Raw genomic sequence first — 19372 nt, forward strand, 5'->3', positions numbered from 1 at the left:
TAGGAATACAGAGGAGAGTCATCTAAAGCTAGTCTGCGGTAATAGAAGGGGAACTACTATGAAAAGGCCTGGAGGAGGTGACACCTAAGCAGAGTCTTAAAGGATGAGTAGTAGCCAAATGAAGAGGAGGGTGGGAATTTCCAGAAGAAGAAATAGCATGAGCAAAGGCACAGAGGTGAGAAACAGCATGTTTGTGCATGCACAGGAAAAGATACACAAGCTTAAGAGTTTGAGGCAGGGAATGGCAAGAGATGATGCTAAAGAGGCAGGCAGGAGCCAGATCACAAAAAGTCATTCATGCAATAGAAATAATACTCCCTCCAAAAAAACAAGTAATGAAACAAATACATTATCTAATATCTATCTTAAATGTTATGCTTCAGATGTTCTAACTCTCAAAGTTGTTAGAAGCCCCTTTACTGTGTAACAGGCAGGGAAAATTGCTGGTTGTTCCCACTACATACCACCCATCTCTGCCTTGTGATCCCCATATTCTCTCTATCCCTAGGATTCCTGTTCTCCTTCTATTCCCTCAGTTACCAACTGTTTGCAATACCCCATGGTGGACTCCTTTTATTTCTGTGGGATTTTGATAAGTTGGTAAATGCTATTAGATTTGCTTTTCAGTTCCCTTCCCTCCTACATCTAAGACAGGCTAATAATTCCTTTATCTTAGCCTATAGTCATGCCAGTAGTATATAATGCTAATAGGCACACACTGATGTGCTCTCACTGTCCTCTCCAACACATACACACACACACACACACACACACACACACACACACGCACACACGCGCACACACGCACACACATGCCAACCTTTGTTATGTTCAAGACAAAGTTAGATAAAACGTATTGATACTTTCTCCTTACTGCCTCTCTATTTCCCTTATAGACTTCCTCCTACCTTACCTGCCCAGATTCCTCAGGGCATATTTCTACTGCAAATGGAAAATTCTTGTCAGTTAGTGGAGAACAAAGAGCTGTAGATAAGGTACAGAATTGGGCTATCAGTTGGTTCCTCTGTGTGCCTGGATTTGTCCTGTGTTTCGTAGAACTGCCACTACCGTCTCTTACCTGTATAGGTTGAGTTTAAATCCTTTGACTTTTCTGATGAAAAGGTGCTATATTGGTAAACAGCAATATAATAATTATTTCCTCCCTGGTCAAGCTGGGATGTTTCCTCATAGTTTATTTTATAGGCCTCACATTTCTTGCAGAGTGGAGTCCTTTGTTAGGGCTAGAATTTCTCATAAACCTGCTCAATAATTTGTTTGTGTTTGGCTTCTTTGAAATACTACACAAAGCAATCCCTGTAAAAGGCAAAGCTGTCCTGAAGGCTGAGAAAGGAGCCTGAGACATAGGCTCAAAGTCGTTCTTTTCAGGCAGAGCCAGCTGGGTAATCTTATCTCAGCTGGCTGCTTTTCAAGGTGCGCAATTCAGGGGCTTTTCCTATGGAAGCAGAATTTGTGTGAGGGGATCAAGTGCTTTCTAGTGAGGGGCAAAACTTTGGGAAATCCGAGTGCCTAGGGCAGTATTGTCCATTCAGGGAATCTTAGGGAACAGAATGGGCCCCGTAGACTGTGACCCACCCTCCTCCAGCACCAGAGGAAACCAGCACTTGGCCCCAGGACAGAGACCAGACTGAGAGGCGAGATTAGGAGGAAGCAGGGAACCCAGGAAAGGAGGCGAGATTGCAAAGGCACCTGCATGGCTCTGAGTCAAAGGCTGTCAGTCATCTAGGCTCAGGCTGCTCCACTCTCTCACAGCCCAGCCCTTTCCTGGGGCCGGGGCAGGTGATTGCTACATGTAGGCTTACCTGGGGAAAAACCAGAGCTTCACTTTGGTCTGTTCCGGTATTTGACACGACTGGGTGCCCAGGAGGGGGAGGAGAGAGCTTCCCTTCATAAATGGTCCCACCCCTGGGCAAGGTGGCTCACTTTGGCAGGTAGGAACAGAGGAGTGTGCACCTGCCACCAGTCAAGCTCAGCCAGACTGCGAGAGGAGGCAAGGCGGATCAAGCGAGGGAGTGAGTGAACCATGGACAAGTTGAAGTGCCCCAGCTTCTTCAAGTGCAGGGGAAAAGAGGTATGGGTCTGGGAGTTGCGGGAGGTGTGGAGGGCTGGAGGAGGGAAAATTTAATTGGAGGGTAGTCTGTTTTTGTTCTCTGTGGCTGCTCCTTGTTTTCCAAATTTGTGTTCAACTATATTCTAGTGTGCCTCAGATGTCCCCATAGAGTACAGAAAAAGTGAATAGTGCTTATTCCAGTAGCTGGAACACTTAGGGAAAGGCTATCTCATCCTTTGCATTGTGAGTACCCACAAAATCCTATTCTCTGTCCCTCTCCAAACTATGTCCATATGTTAGAGGGAAGTGAAAAAGTACAGGTTCTGATCTGATCTGAGCAACCCTCCATATCCCAGAGCTGCTAACAGTTTGGAAAAGAACCCCTGCTCCCTCAATCCCCTGCCAAAAGTAGTTAGAGAACTGCTCCACCTGGTGGGAAGGTAGAATTTGTCTCTGCATATTATTCTGTGGGTTTTAGAAAAGCACTGAGTTTACTCTCTAAGGCAGAGAAGTTAAACTTCCCTTAACTCAAAATATCCAAAACTATCAGCCCATAAAAATGTCTATGGATTTTCTTTTTTCCAACAGAAGCTACATTTAATCTTTCTTCTTAGAGATCTGCTACAAAGTCAAGAATGTTGATTTTACCTAATTAATCTTTAAGACTTTTGCATTTGAAAGCTGGTTTGTCCACTAGCATTTACCCTTCAAGCTGGTGCAACATTTAACCTTTTCACCAAAATGTGGATGATCTCCACTGAAGGAATAGAAAAGATATCTACATACAGAACTTTTCTCATTCAAAGGGTAAATGTTATAAAGCAAAATTAGCTGTCAGCACAAATCTCTTTAACCTTAAAAATAATTTCTTTTGGCCATGATTTTCAAAATTTCTCCCCCCACGCCACCACTTTTCTGTTACTTTGCAGATTTGTGAAATTATGCTCCTGTGGATTTGTAATAGTGGAAACACACAGTGTTGATATTTTTTCTTTCCCAGACAGTGACAGCTTCATCAGAGAACTTCCATGTTGGTGAAAATGATGAGAATCAGGACCGTGGTAACTGGTCCAAAAAATCAGATTATCTTCTGTCTATGGTTGGATATGCAGTGGGATTGGGAAATGTGTGGAGATTTCCATATCTGACCTACAACAATGGCGGAGGTATTCTCTCCTCTCTTCTTTTCTCTTCTACTTTTATGTGGGGTGCTGTATGGCCTCTGAGTATATTTTAAAAGCTAAAGAAAAGCATATGATAGTTTGGGTTAGTGGGAGGATGGGCGAAAGAGCATATTGTATTTATTATTAGTCTGAGCTACTAGCTCAAGTTAGAAAGCTAATTTCACAAAATCCTCAGATATACACTTGATAAAAGTTTTATATTTAACACTTTTGAGCTTCTGATTTGAGATCTCATGTAATCTTTAACTGTGACTTATTCTTCCTAATTTATGCATGTTTCTGTGATAATCTGTTCAGACTTAAGTTGTACATTGCTGAATTTTTAGCTGAATCTAAGAAAAAAGTAAGGAAATCTAGTTCTACTAAGAAGCCCAAATAAATTGTTCACTTAATTACAATAAGGCATTACATTTTGGTGATTTAAGTATGGAAAAATATGATTTAAAGTAATTAAAGGTTTAGTATTTTAAGCTGCAATATTTGGTTATATGTATCTCAAATTGGATTGACCATGTAGAAGATCCTCCTAAAATGCAATAATTTAGTTTAGTTCGAGGATAGGTGTTTTATTCCTGAAAAATAATACTGTGTATACCTTGTAGATCATTGAGGTAGACTCAATTAGAAGAAGGAGAAAAAAAAAATAACTCTGAGGTGACACACAAAGGGAAACAAAATGAATTGCATAATTCTCTAGTAATGTCAAAACAACTTTTCACTTACACCATATTTTATTTACTTGTAATTACAGGTTCTATTAGAGGCATAGAGGTGACATGCCTATATATTTCATAACTGGGTACCAGTGAAACTGTGCCACTATAATTATTTTTCTTGGTACAATAGAATTTTGTGTGGTGATATTTCAATGTTATATTTCTTGTTAATTGATTGCATTAAAACATTCACAATGGCCTTCAGAGACTTAAGAAAGGAGCTCTGTTTATTAAACACTTTAAGTGTTGGTTACATAAATTCCCTATCTAGAACCCAGGTTGTTCAGTCATGGATTTGGTATAAGTGTTAGCTGAAAAATGCATCAGAAATCATATTCTTTTTGATGTCTATGTCCTAAGTCCAGTGTGGTGAAGAGAAGCATTCAGGTTTATTTAGAGCCTCTTGTACTCATGTCTAGAATAAGAAATTCCCTTGTATAGAGAATGGACCTATGTATGACTTAATATGTATGTATTTGCCATAAATTTCTAGGGACTCTAGTAAACTAATTTTAATAGAGAATTTTAAAATATGATCAAAACAAAAATCAATATTATTTATTGTATGTTTCAACAATTTCCTCTAAAAGTTAATGGTTTATATTGGTTCTCAGGTTTTAAAGATCACATCAGTTGGGTAATGGATGATCTAGGTGCTCTTAATTGCTTTCTTCTCTTTTGCCCCATGCTAGAAGAGGAACATGAAATTCACATTTCTCAAATGTTAATAGAGCAGGTTTAAAAATATGATCAGATTTGAAAACTATAGCTAAAATCTGGAAATATTTTTATCTGTAGATTCTTTTTAACAGTTTATGAAAGAGAAGTGTCAGCCGAGCATGGTGGCTCAGCCCTGTAATCCTAGCACTCTGGGAGGCAGAGGCGGGAGGGTTGCTTGAGCTTAGGAGTTCAAGACCAGCCTGAGAAAGATGAGACCTCATCTCTACGAAAAATAGAAAAATTAGCCAGGCATGGTGGTGCATGCCTGTAATCCCAGCTACTTGGGAGGCTGAAGCAGGAGGATTCCTCTGGAGTCTGAGGTTGCAGTGAGCTAGGCTGACACCACGGCACTCACCCAGGCAACAGAGTGAGACTTTGTCTCAAATAAAAGAATAAAATAAAGAGAAATGTCATATCATTTTAATGTCTAGCAGTATTAACAATTTGTGACCACTATATTAACAATTTATCAATTATAGTTATTGTTAATAATGAAATTAAGAGTGAAAAGTCATGTATAACAACTGAAGAAAATAATATTTTTTCTTCCCAAAATATCTGTCCACCAAGGGCTGGTAAAACATTATTATTGTAGTTAAGCAGTGATATTTTGTATTATTTTTCTTTATATTTATCATTGGTAGGACTTAAACTCCTATTAGTCATAGCAATGATAGTGTGTGTATTGCAACATCTATACAAACATATTTGTCCCTACGGCCTAGTGACTTCCAGGGTTAGCATTAAAGCGAAACCACTTAAGTATGAGTATATAATAAGTACTTTATTGCTTCATTTTTAGTAGAATATATTTCGTGGGTTGGGAAAAAATGTAATTCCTAGGTACGATGTTATAGTATCATAATGTAAATAATATTTGAGGAAAAACTATAACACAGGTAAATGAAAAGTACATAATCTAAAATCCCATTTTTATTCACTGATCCCATTTTTTTTATTAAACTTTGCCCCAAATTCTAGAATCTTTGATTAATAAGATTAGTATTCTATCTCTGCTTCAATCTACAAATTGATAAGGGTTCTAATGAGCAATATCATGCCTCAAAAGTTGGGAAAAAATGATAAAATGTTTATAAGGGTGGGAGCTGAATAATATGGGAGAATTATTCCTATGAAATTGAAAGTTAACTATGAGTATGTTTCAAAAGTTCAGAGTTTTCTAACATAACCAATAAGCTTCTTTTTTTTTTTTTTTTTTTTTGAGACAGAGTCTCACTTTTGTTGCCCAGGCTAGAGTGAGTGCCGTGGCGTCAGCCTAGCTCACAGCAACCTCAAACTCCTGGGCTCAAACGATCCTCCTGCCTCAGCCTCCCAAGTAGCTGGGACTACAGGCATGTGCCACCATGCCCGGCTAGTTTTTTGTATATATATTTTTAGTTGGTCAATTAATTTCTTTCTATTTTTAGTAGAGACGGGGTCTCGCTCAGGATGGTTTCGAACTCCCAACCTCGAGCAATCCGCCCGCCTCGGCCTCCCAGAGTGCTAGGATTACAGGCGTGAGCCACCGCGCCCGGCCTACCAATAAGCTTCTTATTGACATTGAGTAAAGAGACTTGTGACAATTTGAGAATAAGAAACTTTTTTTTTAATTTTTCATATTGTAATTTTTTCATTTTGCTTATAATGAGAAGAATATTAGTCTGTATACCTACATAATATATCACTTAAAATAATGTTTGTTATTAGAAAACTCCATAATACCTGTCCATTTCATAAATCTTACATTTCAGTAATTTTAATTTTCCATGGAAAAGTACATGAATAATGCCTACTTAATAGAAAAAGACTTCTAAGAAATGTGATGTAGCTATGATTAACCACATACATTCACATATACACTAAGAATGAAAGTATCCCATCTACTGTATTTAAAGTTGAATAATATCAGTATTTGCTTGTCAAAAATAGCAAAAAAATATTATACTTTATTACATTTTCACCAAATCCTGACCAGAAAGTATATTTTACATCTAATTATAACTCTCATAAAATTTCTCTCTTTTTTAAAGCTGACATACAAATAAATCAACTAACTATTTTAACTGGGTTGTTCTCTATAATCAACAATCTGGTTTAAAGAAATGTGTGAATATGTTAGTGCATGAGTGTATTGCACTGTGAGTCCTCTGATATATGTTTAGACTTGATTCTTGAGTAATTGCATGCTGAAATTTATTAAGGTAGTTTTAAATAGCAACTGTTTGTTGTTCTTTAAGGTATATCTTTTGCATAAATATTTTTTCACATTCATTATATTTGTAAGGTTCCTATCTCTTAAAATTTTTGTGATGTTGAGCAATGTTGTAGAAAATATTGGAGCATTTCTTTAAGTGTACGTTCTCCCATGTTCGATAAGATCTCTGTTATAACTAAAGGTATTGTCAGCAGTATACATTATTATTTTTTTACTTTAAGTATACTGTTGTGGAATTTACGGCTAATACTTTGGTAAAGCACTTACATACTCATTATATTTATCTCACTTTTATCTAGTATGATTTCTTTGATGTGGAATAAGATGTGAGCAGTTATTAAAGACTTTGCCAAAATTTTCACATTCGTAGAATTTTTCTCTGATATGAATTCTTTTATGTAGATTAAGGTGTGAGCACTGGGAAAATGTTTTGCCACATTCCTCACATTTGTATCGTTTCTCTCCTCTATGCATTATTTTATATAGAGTGAGGTCTCTGTGCGGGATAAAGGCTTTGCCACATTCTTCACATTTGTAGAGTTTCCCTCCAGTATGAATTCTTTTATGTAGAGTAAGTGTTGAGCACTGGGTAAAGGCTTTGCCACATTCCTCACATTTGTAGGGCTTCTCTCCTGTGTGAATTCATTTATGTAGAGTAAGGTGTGTGCATGAGGTAAAGGCTGTGCCATATTCCTCACATTTGTATGGTTTCTCTACTGCATGAATTATTTTATGTTGAGTAAGGTATGTGCATCTGGTAAAGGCTTTGCCATATTCTTCACATTTGTAAGGTTTCTCTCCACTATGAATTATTTTATGTTGATTGAGGTGTGTGCACCGAGTAAAGGCTTTGGCACATTCCTCACATTTGTATGGTTTCTCTCCAGTATGAATTCTTTTATGTCCAGTGAGGTCTCTGAGCCAGATAAAGGCTTTGCCACATTCTTCACATTTGTATAGTTTCTCTCCAGTATGACTTCTTTTATGTCCAGTGAAGTCTCTGAGCCAGATAAAGGCTTTGCCACATTCTTCACATTTGTATAGTTTCTTTCCAGTATGACTTCTTTTATGTCCAGTGAAGTCTCTGAGCCTGATAAAGGCTTTGCCACGTTCCTCACATTTGTATGGTTTCTCTCCATTATGAATTTTTTTTATGTTGAGTAAGGTGTGTGCACTGGGTAAAGGCTTTGCCACATTCCTCACATTTGTATGGTTTCCCTGCTGTATGAATTCTTTTATATCGAGTGTGGACTCTGAGCCACATAAAGGCTTTGCCACATTCTCCACATTTGTAAGGTTTCTCTCCACTATGAATTCTTTTATGTTGAGTAAGTGTGTACACTGGGTAAACATTTTTCCACATTCCTCACATTTGTATGGTTTCTCTCCACTATGAATTCTTTTATGTTGAGTAAGGTATGTGCACTGGGTAAAGGCTTTTCCACATTTCTCACATTTGTATGGTTTCTCTCCTGTATGAATTCTTTTATGTCCAGTGAGGTCTCTGAGCAGATAAAGGCTTTGCCACATTCCTCACATTTGTATGGTTTCTCTCCTCTATGAATTTTTTTATGTCGAGTGACTGCATCAAGCCAGATAAAGGCTTTGCCGCATTCTTCACATTGGTAGGGTTTCTCTCGAGTGTGAATTCTCTTATGTATAGTAAGTTTGGAGGAACAGTTAAAGTCTTTTCCACATTCTTCACACTTGTAAGGTATGAATTCACTCTCCGGTATGAATTTTCCTATGTCCAGAAGGTTCTAAGCTGTGGTTTAAGCTTTTGCCAAATTCATTACATTTGAATCTTTTCTCACCAGTATGTTTTATCTTATGTATATTGAGATTTGAAGATTTGGTAAAGACTTTTATACATTTATAACATTTGAAGTTTTTCCTATGGATATTTGACAAACATTGGGTAAGACCATGATAACATACTTTCTGCCACTTACACTCACCCACACTCTCCCAGGCTGTTTTTAAGTGTACATTTTCAGGACCACAGCTTCCATATAGTCTCATTATTGATTTCTGAGTTGAATCTTTTATGCCTTGCCCTGGCAATAGGTCTTGGGTGCAATGGGAAGACAGTTCTGAGTGTTTGGCGACAGTCTCATTTGTCTTCACATTCCAGGGCTCTTTTTTTTGCTCCAGAAAGGTGATCAGGTCTGGCTTAGAGTCGACAAGACCATTTTGCGACTTCTGTGGTACCCAGGATTTTTCTTGCAGACATTTCAGAACCTGCAGATCAAAGGCTGACAAAGGCTGAGAGTTACCTGAGTTTCCCAAAGCAAAGAAGGAGCACTGAAGACAAATGAGAGCATGGAGGCAGAATAAGAAACTTAATTGTAGTAACTTGCACTCTGAACCACATTTAGCATTGGCACTCCAAGTCTTAAAAATAGGCCATTTATTTTTAAAGGAGAAAGGAGGGAATCTAACATTGAACATGTGCTATGTTCCTACCATTTTACCAAGTGTTTTCACATAAGCCCTGTATTTGAACCCTTACCACACACTGAGTTATTGTTCTCTTCTTTTATGAGGAATCCAAGGTTCTGAGGTTAGATAAATTGCCCTAGGTCACATAACTGGTAAATGGTGGAGGCAGGATTTTAACCTGTCATCATTCAATTCCTCTGGCTTACTTTGTATAAGCTATTGTTTTTATAATCAGAATGACTTTATTAGGTATTATTTGGATCCCCATTTCATGAGAAATATAAGGTTTAGAGAATCAACTACTTTCTCATAGAAAGTAATTTTAGGCCCAAACCCAGCACTTGATTCCATTATATCAGGATGCGTTTAAATGTTATGCTGATCGTCAAAGTGCCATCAGGATTTTGAGATGTAATAGTGATTTGGTTCTTTTTGGCCTTTTCTAGGTGCCTTCTTGATACCTTATGCAATTATGCTAGCACTGGCTGGTTTACCTTTGTTCTTCCTGGAATGTTCACTGGGACAATTTGCTAGCTTAGGTCCAGTTTCAGTTTGGAGGATTCTTCCATTGTTTCAAGGTTGGTATTAAAGTGTTTTCTTCATCATGATTATTGCCTACTTGTGCATATATCTATCTTCACTATATAGAAGAAAAAAATGTTTAAAATTATGACATAATAAGGCAAAGAAGCATGCATTGTTGTTGTTTTTCTGTATAGTTTGACACTGTAGAATTTCAAAATCAAATGGTAATTTTTATTTCTGTTTATCCTGGGCTGCAAATATAAGAAGGGCTAGAAAGGACACTAATGACACTTGTAAGAGTGTCATTATTTTCCTAGTTTTACTTTCTGAATTCTTTTGGCACATAGTCCTGTTGTACATTAATTTCAAGGCTTTTGCTTTTTTCTATTTCACATGCAATCTTTGTCTTACTGCCTTTGCATATCTTTTACAATGCTCATTTAGAAAAGTTGAAGGGCAGGTCACTATTTTTTCTTGGATTCTTCTAATAGGATAGGACACTGGTAAAGGTTTAAAAATGCCTTGATTGTTATTAGACATCAAACTGTCTTTTTATCTGAAGATTAAATATCATTTTGCTATGTGCTAGCTGCTGAAAACTATTTGTAAAAGCCTCATTGCAACATCAAAATAAAATTCATAATGAAGTGAATAGAATTCTGTGCTGAAAGGTTAGAGAAGCCTTCCTCATAAACTAGTCTTAAGCACAAGAGTTATATTGAGCATGCTAAACTGCACTTTGAAACTACTGAGTTAAAGAAACTTTGGAAGTTTAAATTCAGATTGTTCCTGAATTATTGAATTTTCTTTACACATATCTGTAGAAATGTTGTACATGATCCTTTCAGGTCATTAATTTAGAGGCTTCATTTTATACTTCTCAAAATGTTGATTTATAGATGAAGATGTAACTATTGGTCAGTAAGTTAATAGGATATGAGCTTTGAATTGTTTTTTGGTTTTTGTTGTTTTGTTTTGTTTTGTTTAAAGAATGTCCACTATGCCTACTCTGACAAGAATTTGCAGACTTAATGAGAAAGAGTGATAGACATGGGTTTTCTTTATATGAATCTGATAGGATTAATATAAATCTTCTGCCCTTGGCTTTAATATCTTTTTCTTATCAACTGAAAATCTGTCTTAGTAGAAAGCCAATCATCAAAATAATTTTAAATTTTTTGAAAAATCTACTCAGATGGTATCAATTCCCACTATCCCAGCATAAAAAGGAAAAAATTTAGTTATTTGAAAATATTTTCATTTTACAATATATTTTTAGAAATTGAGATGCAACCTTTTTGTGAATTAGCAAAATATATTTCACTTGAGTTTATTTTTCATTTTAATTATTATCTCTTTCAGGTGTGGGAATTACAATGGTCCTGATATCCATTTTTGTGACAATCTATTACAATGTCATAATTGCCTATAGTCTTTACTATATGTTTGCTTCTTTTCAAAGTGAACTACCATGGAAAAATTGTTCTTATTGGTCAGATAAAAACTGTAGCAGATCACCTATAGGTAAAATTTATTGATTTTATTTTTAAAATATTGTCAATTTCACATCATTCTTTTATATTTTCTAAGTAAGCATAAGGGGTTAAATCATTTTCTAACCAATTTATGTACAATTTTAAGTGATCCATAGGCCATTAGTAAAAGCATAATATAGCAAGTATAATCTGAAAATTGATCAATACAATGTGTTAATCTCTGAGAGCAGCCAGGAAGGATAAATCATGCCTGGGAGTACTTCTTACAGGCCTAAATCCTGGGCAGGAGAGAAAGAATAAATTGAGAAGGTGATAAATAGAGAAAAGTGCTATCCATGATAGTAGTGTGTATGTGTCAGGAGATGGTGAGTGTTGTCTATGTCATATGTTGCTAATCTTTGGGATAATATAGCATCAATATTATAGACTATTATCTATGCACATCAGAGGATAAAGTTACAAATATTTAATGCTTCTGAGGAATTTAAAGGCATCACTTTATCTATATGTATTAGTCTGATAAGTCCACATACTAGAAGCTCCTTAGAGCACTAAATTCCAAATGAAACCATTGTTACTTCATAGCTGTTATATACTATAAATAAATTATTACTATAAATACAATCACAGTTTAAAAGGGTAGATTTTTATAGTCCCAGCTTAGTAGAGAAGATTTAAGATGCTGAGTGTATATGGTTTATTACATTTGGAAGATTTCTCCACTTTCACCAAGTAACAACTTAGATGGTAATTTAAATGTTTTACCATGAAAACTTTTTTTCTCAGTAAGTACTCTTCTAAAACTAAGTACATGTCTGTGTCTGTATTTTTTTTTTTTATCATTTTTAGTAACTCACTGTAATGTGAGTACAGGAATGGGATATATCATCCAAATGAATAAAAGCTGGGTAGATACTAACAATTTTACCTGCATCAATGGCAGTGAAGTTTATCAGCCAGGGCAGCTTCCCAGTGAACAATATTGGAAGTAAGTACACTAGATGATTTACTCTTAAGCAGATGTTATTAAAATGTTCTGATAAACAACAACAAAATATTAATTGGCCTCTGTCTTAATTCACATAAATAGAAAAAGGGGAATCATTGCAAATTATACTTCATTTGAGTTATGCTTACCTACCCTAGGTAAATTGTAGTTAACTGTAAAATTAGATCATAGTCAGCAATTTGTCTTTTATAAATTAGTTATTAAATGGGCATAACAGTGTCAGTTATGATTTGTTTAGTACATACTTGCTATAAATTAGGGACTTGCTTTGAAGAAAAAATTTCCAAATTTGAGATGATAATGAACAAGTTCTAATGATAAACAATTGGGTGATGAGTAATATTTGGGGCAAAGTTGCCTTTAAAGCTGTAATTCTTCATCTGTTTTGCTTACAGTTGTCATTATCTAGTAAGAATAGATATTTGGGGTTATATTTACTTTTATGAATTTTTTTTTTTTTTTTTTTTTTTTTTGAGACAGAGTCTCGCTTTGTTGCCCAGGCTAGAGTGAGTGCCGTGGCGTCCTAGCTCACAGCAACCTCAAACTCCTGGGCTCGAGTGATCCTTCTGCCTCAGCCTCCCGGGTAGCTGGGACTACAGGCATGCGCCACCATGCCCGGCTAATTTTTTATATATATATCAGTTGGCCAATTAATTTCTTTCTATTTATAGTAGAGACGGGGTCTCGCTCTTGCTCAGGCTGGTTTTGAACTCCTGACCTTGAGCAATCCGCCCGCCTCGGCCTCCCAAGAGCTAGGATTACAGGCGTGAGCCACAGCGCCCGGCCTACTTTTATGAATTTTAAATGATCTCTCTTTACTCTCCTTACTCTATACCCTTACCTAACATTCTTGACCCTATTGCCGAATAAGCTCTTCCTCATTTGCAAGTTAATGTCCTTTGTGATTCTTTTACATTTTGGTTTTTGAAATGTTCTCAAATATCAAGCTTAGAATTAAAATCCTAGATCTATGCCTATAGAAAACCTGTGAAAAAGATATGAATAATGGGACCATTGTGTTTTGATGGTATCTACAAGTATGGTATAAGGAAATATTAAATAAAATTTTAAATGTTTCTTCATTATTTTAACTTGAGAAAAATATTGAAATGAAGAAAATGAAATAATCTGATATAAGGTTAATTTGTTTACATAAAGGATCTTGAAATGTTAGGGAAAAATCATAGCTGAAGGAATCATTGGATCTTTTATTCTAGGGCTTAGAATTTTAGATTGTCTTTGGTTAACTCTGAAGTTCAAAGCCTGGCTTTTTAATAAATTATATTTCCCTTCATATAATATTATCTATCAATAAGAGGCTCATAGGACACTGATGTATCAATAAGATATAATACTCATGAAACTTCTCCCTGGATGAAAAATATCACAAAATTCAATGTATTTTTTTTAAGACAACTGATTCTGTATTCATAAAAGGACTTATGTGTTTCAGTAAAGTGGCACTCCAACGGTCAAGTGGAATGGATGAGACTGGAGTAATTGTGTGGTATTTAGCACTTTGTCTTCTTCTGGCTTGGCTGATAGTTGGAGCAGCATTATTTAAAGGAATCAAGTCTTCTGGCAAGGTAATTTGGAAAACACATTAGATAGTGATGTAGCTGCTTTCCAATTTCATTGTAGTTCAATGTCAAGCATTATCAAATGCATGTTTTTTTCTATAATGGAAGTATTCAAATGTGTGAAAAGCTTTGTAAGTAGGCATCCTACCTCTAAGTAAATGCAAAGATCATTGCTGTTGTTAAAAGCAAAACAAACAAAAACTAGTATTAGAGCTGTTCAATCACTCAAAACTTGAGCCATTCCAGCTAATACAGCATTCTGAGGCTTGAGGGTATATATTTTCTGTCCCACTACATAAAGAAGCATCTTGAATGGAATTATATATTGCAATGTTTAGTTTGGAAAGTCTAGAGCCTTGTTATAATAGGGTAAGAGTATTGGGACTGTACTAGTTGGGAGGAGAGAGAAAGAGAGATTGAGAGAGATCCTCTCTTAAATTAAAGCTTGCCAAGATTGACTCAGAACCTTCTCTCCAAGTGAAGGGGCCTCTTCTGAAAAACATTCTATTTTCCTGCCTCATTGTTGAATTTTAAATTTTTCATAGAGCATGATGTCAATTTAAGAGAGCAACATGAAATTTTCTCTGGGAGCAGTTACACAGTACCCAGAAAAATGAATGTTTGTGTGTTTTTAACCAGTTGACTGAAATTTCCTTAAAGATAGAGACCAGGAATAACTGTGGATCCTATCTTTGTATTTCTAGTACAATATCTGGCATGTTAAGTTGTAATGAGACATGCTGCTAGATCACAAAAATACTGTGAACATCACAAGTACAGTGGAAACTTTCCAAAATGTTTTGAAACTCTTGGTTCCTTTCTGACATTAATATTTTAAGAAGTCTATTAAAGGCCATTTATCCAGGCAATTAATTTTTATTGGTCTCTGGATGACTAGTTTAAATTGTATCCTTGGGCATTTTATCAAACATAGGACATATATGGATCAAAGAAATCATCTACATTAATGAAAAGCCAGCCTCAAAGGTAATCTGCTCATATGGAACTACAAGCAGATAAAAAGTGTTATCTAGAAAAAAAGCAGTGTGCTTGTATGTGTGCTATCAAACTCTCTTAATGGTAGTTGTAAGGATAACAGTAACAAGTGTCCAGTATTCACTTTAATAAGCTTTTATGGGATTTAGACATTTACTACGAGATATATTCCTTCTGCTTGGGGGCTGAATATATACCAATCATTGTAGAGTTTAAAATCATTTCCCTTCTCATGTCAATGCAGTACTTTACTGAGAGGAGACATTCAGTCCCCTTAGACATTTATAAGGATATATTTAGAAAAGCATTCTATCTATATTCCAAGTTATCACTGTTGACATGTTGTTTATTTACAACATGAATCTAGGAAACATTCCTTCATACATCAAAATGTTTTTGAAAATGGTTCATTCGAGAATGGTGAGAACACAAATAGGAAATTATGCTAACATTGATATTAGTATCATTAGAGTTATTAATGACCGTATGAAATCCTCAGTACTTTATTTTACTAATCTCAACTTGCTTAATTTTATCTATTTGCTATTATATATCATGATATTTATCATGATTTAAAAAAATAACGTCGACTTTTGGTTGTTTTTCCTGATAGGTGGTATATTTTACAGCTCTTTTCCCCTATGTGGTCCTGCTCATCCTATTAATACGAGGTGCAACACTAGAAGGTGCATCAAAAGGCATTTCATACTACATTGGAGCACAGTCAAATTTTACAAAACTTAGGGAAGCTGAGGTAAGACTTAAATTGGATTTCAAATTATCTGAGGAAGTAAACCTTAAAAGCAAATACCAAAAATCTTTGGTTCTATATGAGTATCATAATGTACTAGCCTGCAAAATATTATGTAGTTATATTTAGTAGAGTTTTTATCCACTAGGATGTCTGATTTAGCTATTTAACATCACATTAATGCTTTCTTATTGTAAGAGGGATAATTTTGAATAGGATTTTAAAAGTCATTTTATTCATATCACTGATTCTATTTGACCAAAAGGATTGGGGCTTATTAATCTAAAAAGAATATTTCATGCATAAATACCTGCAAATTGATGACTAGGACTATTAATTTATTCAATAAATTCATAATAGCTTTAAACATTATCATTGAAAGTTTAATAGTCTAATATACATTTTAATTGTCTTCAAAAGTTATCTCACATGTATGACTAAAAGCATGTTATATAAAAAGACCTCTTCTTGTGGCTTGGCTTTGCACCCTGTCAAATTTGTTTTATGTATACCTATTTAAAGTACTATTTAAAGTAAATAAAAATTATTTCTCCACTTCTCCCCCCCTCAAAATTTGCCTAATGGATTGTGAAGTTAAAACACAAATTTGACATGTATTAAGAATTCCATAAACAAAACTATTACTTGTAGCTGAAACCTAAACACATGCCACAAACATAAATTGGGTAACCCTCTTTTAACTTTAATCTATTTCCAGATAAAAGCTGAAGGGTGTCATGGGTATATAAAATATTTTACAATTTTGACTGCAGAGAGCATTAACAATAAGTGTACTCCAGATACTATGCTTCTATTGATATGGCCTAGGAATGCTTTCACTTTTTCAGCAGTCACATAACATTCTTGGTGCATATTAAGTTTCTGACCAGCTAAAATCCCACAATCTTATGTTGAAATCAAGAAGCACTGTGTTATTATCTGCCTCACTAGTAGTGCGATTAAAAATGAATATTAGTTTTAGTTTGCTATGGTTATTCTTCATAGAACTCATGCTAATTTTAAGCCATTGCTGTTTTCTTTTCTAAATACTTACAATCAGATATGTAACTATTTGTTGTAGGATTTTCCTGGTAGGCAATGTGAAACTTATCGGCCTTTAGTTGTAGAAATCTGTCATTTCTTTACCTTTTTGAAAACTGAAATTTCAATCTCTGGTTTTTGGTTACCTTTCTTGTGCTCCATAATTTTCACTCAATGATTAACCACAATAGCTCTAAATTATTTTAGAACTATAGAATTTTATTATTTTGGTCTTGGAGATCAATGTATTTTGATGTGTTCACAGGCCATCTTAATTTATTTCTTCATTTATCTTGGGCCTCACTCTTTTTAACCATTTCTGTTAAACTTTCTGCAAGTCGAAGACGATTTTGAATGGTTACTAAGAAACAAATAAAATGGAAGCTGGGATTCATCAACTTCTCTCTGTTAGGTTATTAAACAAGATAAAATATGTTAATGCACTTTGAAAATGGTAAAATCTTTTATAAATTTGAGCCAATATACAATTATTTCAATTATTGCTGTTCTATTTTATTATTATAGTTGCAACATTTTCCCCAAGAAGTAGACTCACCATCTTCTTTAAACCTCAGAACTTTGAGCATAGTTGAAAAGCCCCTTTGATATTCTTTAAGTGGCTTTCTCAAGCCTCAAACACCTGGGCTTTATACTTCCTTGAAACTATTCTGAAAACATTATATGACAATTTTACATGGGTCTCTGTTTCAGTGTCTTTATTATCTTTAAAACATCAGAGCTAAACCTAAAGGTCCTTCCTTATGAAACATAAAATTTAATCTTCCCATCTCTCCACTCTCCAAGACAACAAGACCCCACTCTTTCCCTTTTGGGTTTGCTGGCAATGAGAATTATTTTCCTTAGATTTTCCTTTATTCTTCACAATCTATATTCTAAACAGAGAATTATAATCATATATATTTTTCCTTTTCCTTAAGTATCTGAACTCTATTGTGATCTCCAGGAGAGCAGATAATCATATAAATTTATAGCTAGAGGGGTGTTCAGAGATTATTTTTCTAACTCATTTTACAGTGATGAAACTAAAAGACAGAAAAATTCAAATTTAGCTAAGTATACACAGCCAGCTAGTGAAACTTGAATTATTATTATTTCCTAATATCTAATCTTATATATAGGTATGAGATTGAGATTGATAGATGTGAAGATTATAACTATATTTGGAATTTCTTTTCACTTTTGTTTGCAACCCAGGTACACATCATGGTATGCAGTAGTATTCTTACACAACCCAGAACTGCTGCAACCACTTCCAGCTCCCCCTATATCACATAAACATACATAATATATCAAGTAAAAGAAGCTCAGAGATCAACATTAGCATGCTGTTCATCTTTTAATATGGATATCAGGCTAAGAAATAAGAGGGCGTTTTATTTCTAATATGATTTTGTTATATATAAGTAAAATAACTTTAATCTACTTATCTATCTATGTATCTATCCATGCATGTTGTTTTATACTGGATTCTGGCAGTCTAACATTAAGCTGTATTCTGAAGACCTAGCAACATTTATTTTACTCCCTAACAACTTTGTTTCCATTGAGATAATATTGAAAGGGAAAATTATTTTTAACTTATATATAAGAAACAAATATCACTTTACGATTATTTCCCATAATAACAATAATAGCTACTATTGAGCATCCTGATAATTGCTTTGCATGTGTTCTCTCATTCTATTCTCATATCATAACGTGGACACTATCATTATTATTATTTCCATTTTATAGATGGAAAAACAGGCTTAAAGAGTTAAAATAAATTGAAATCAAAGGGAAGTGAGAGGTGTTGGATGTAAATCTTATTCTTTCTGACTCCAGAGCCAGAACTCTTAGTCACCATGTTATATTGCTTGCCTTCCACTGATGACTCCTGTTTTTAAAGGATTAAAAAGACACTTGTGCCCAATATATACCAGCTCTGTTATTTGAAATCTGTGCAATTAGATTCTTTTCCTTTGGGGTAATGTTATATCCACAGAAACTGTTAAATTAATTAATCTAAGTCAGTTTCTAAGATTAATTATTGTCCTTTAACAAAGACATGGGAGAAAATTGTGAAAGGGATGCAATTAGATGAAGAGTATGGGGTCTGCCCGAAGAGATGAGGCCAGTGATATGAAGCACTAATCAAAGCAAGAAATAAGAAAACAGGGCAATCTAAGGGGTGCTTAAACATATCATCATACTTCAGAAATTGACTAGTATTAGCCTTGTTAAGAATTAATGTCTCTATTTACCACAAATTGATATGTTAAATTCCCAACATGGTTTTCTGTAGAAGTTGAAAACTGATTGTTAAATTTATGTGGAAGAGAAAGAGGGCAAAACCCCAAGGTATATGAGAGGAAGAAGTGAGGAGGATTTGTCTTACCACATATGAAACAATATTATAATGCAGTAATTATTAAAATAATGAGGTGTTAGCATAGGTATAGACATATAGACCAGTAGAGCAGGACAGTAATCTCAGAAATAGATTCACAAACAAATGGAACTTAGTATGCGGTAGAGGTGGCAATGCACATCAATGGAGAAAGATGGATTATTCAATTGATAAAACTCTGATACACAATTGATATCTAATTGATATAATTGACAATAT

At 34.9% G+C, this 19372-nt stretch overlaps 1 protein-coding gene across 1 annotated transcript in view; it reads left to right on the top strand.

Annotated features, from left to right (window-relative positions):
* Window positions 1–1836: 1836 nt before the first annotated feature.
* SLC6A14 (solute carrier family 6 member 14) overlaps window positions 1837–19372 on the top strand; it is a 28863-nt gene continuing 11327 nt past the window's right edge. The window contains exons 1-7 of the mRNA XM_012791015.3: window positions 1837–2089; window positions 3069–3234; window positions 9792–9923; window positions 11233–11394; window positions 12216–12354; window positions 13829–13961; window positions 15565–15705. Of these exons, the coding sequence (XP_012646469.1) occupies window positions 2042–2089; window positions 3069–3234; window positions 9792–9923; window positions 11233–11394; window positions 12216–12354; window positions 13829–13961; window positions 15565–15705 (921 nt within the window). The 5' untranslated portion in view covers window positions 1837–2041. The remainder of the gene's footprint in view (window positions 2090–3068; window positions 3235–9791; window positions 9924–11232; window positions 11395–12215; window positions 12355–13828; window positions 13962–15564; window positions 15706–19372) is intronic.

This window comes from Microcebus murinus, chromosome X (genome assembly GCF_040939455.1).
Source record: "Microcebus murinus isolate Inina chromosome X, M.murinus_Inina_mat1.0, whole genome shotgun sequence".
Classification (NCBI taxonomy): Eukaryota; Metazoa; Chordata; class Mammalia; order Primates; family Cheirogaleidae; genus Microcebus; species Microcebus murinus.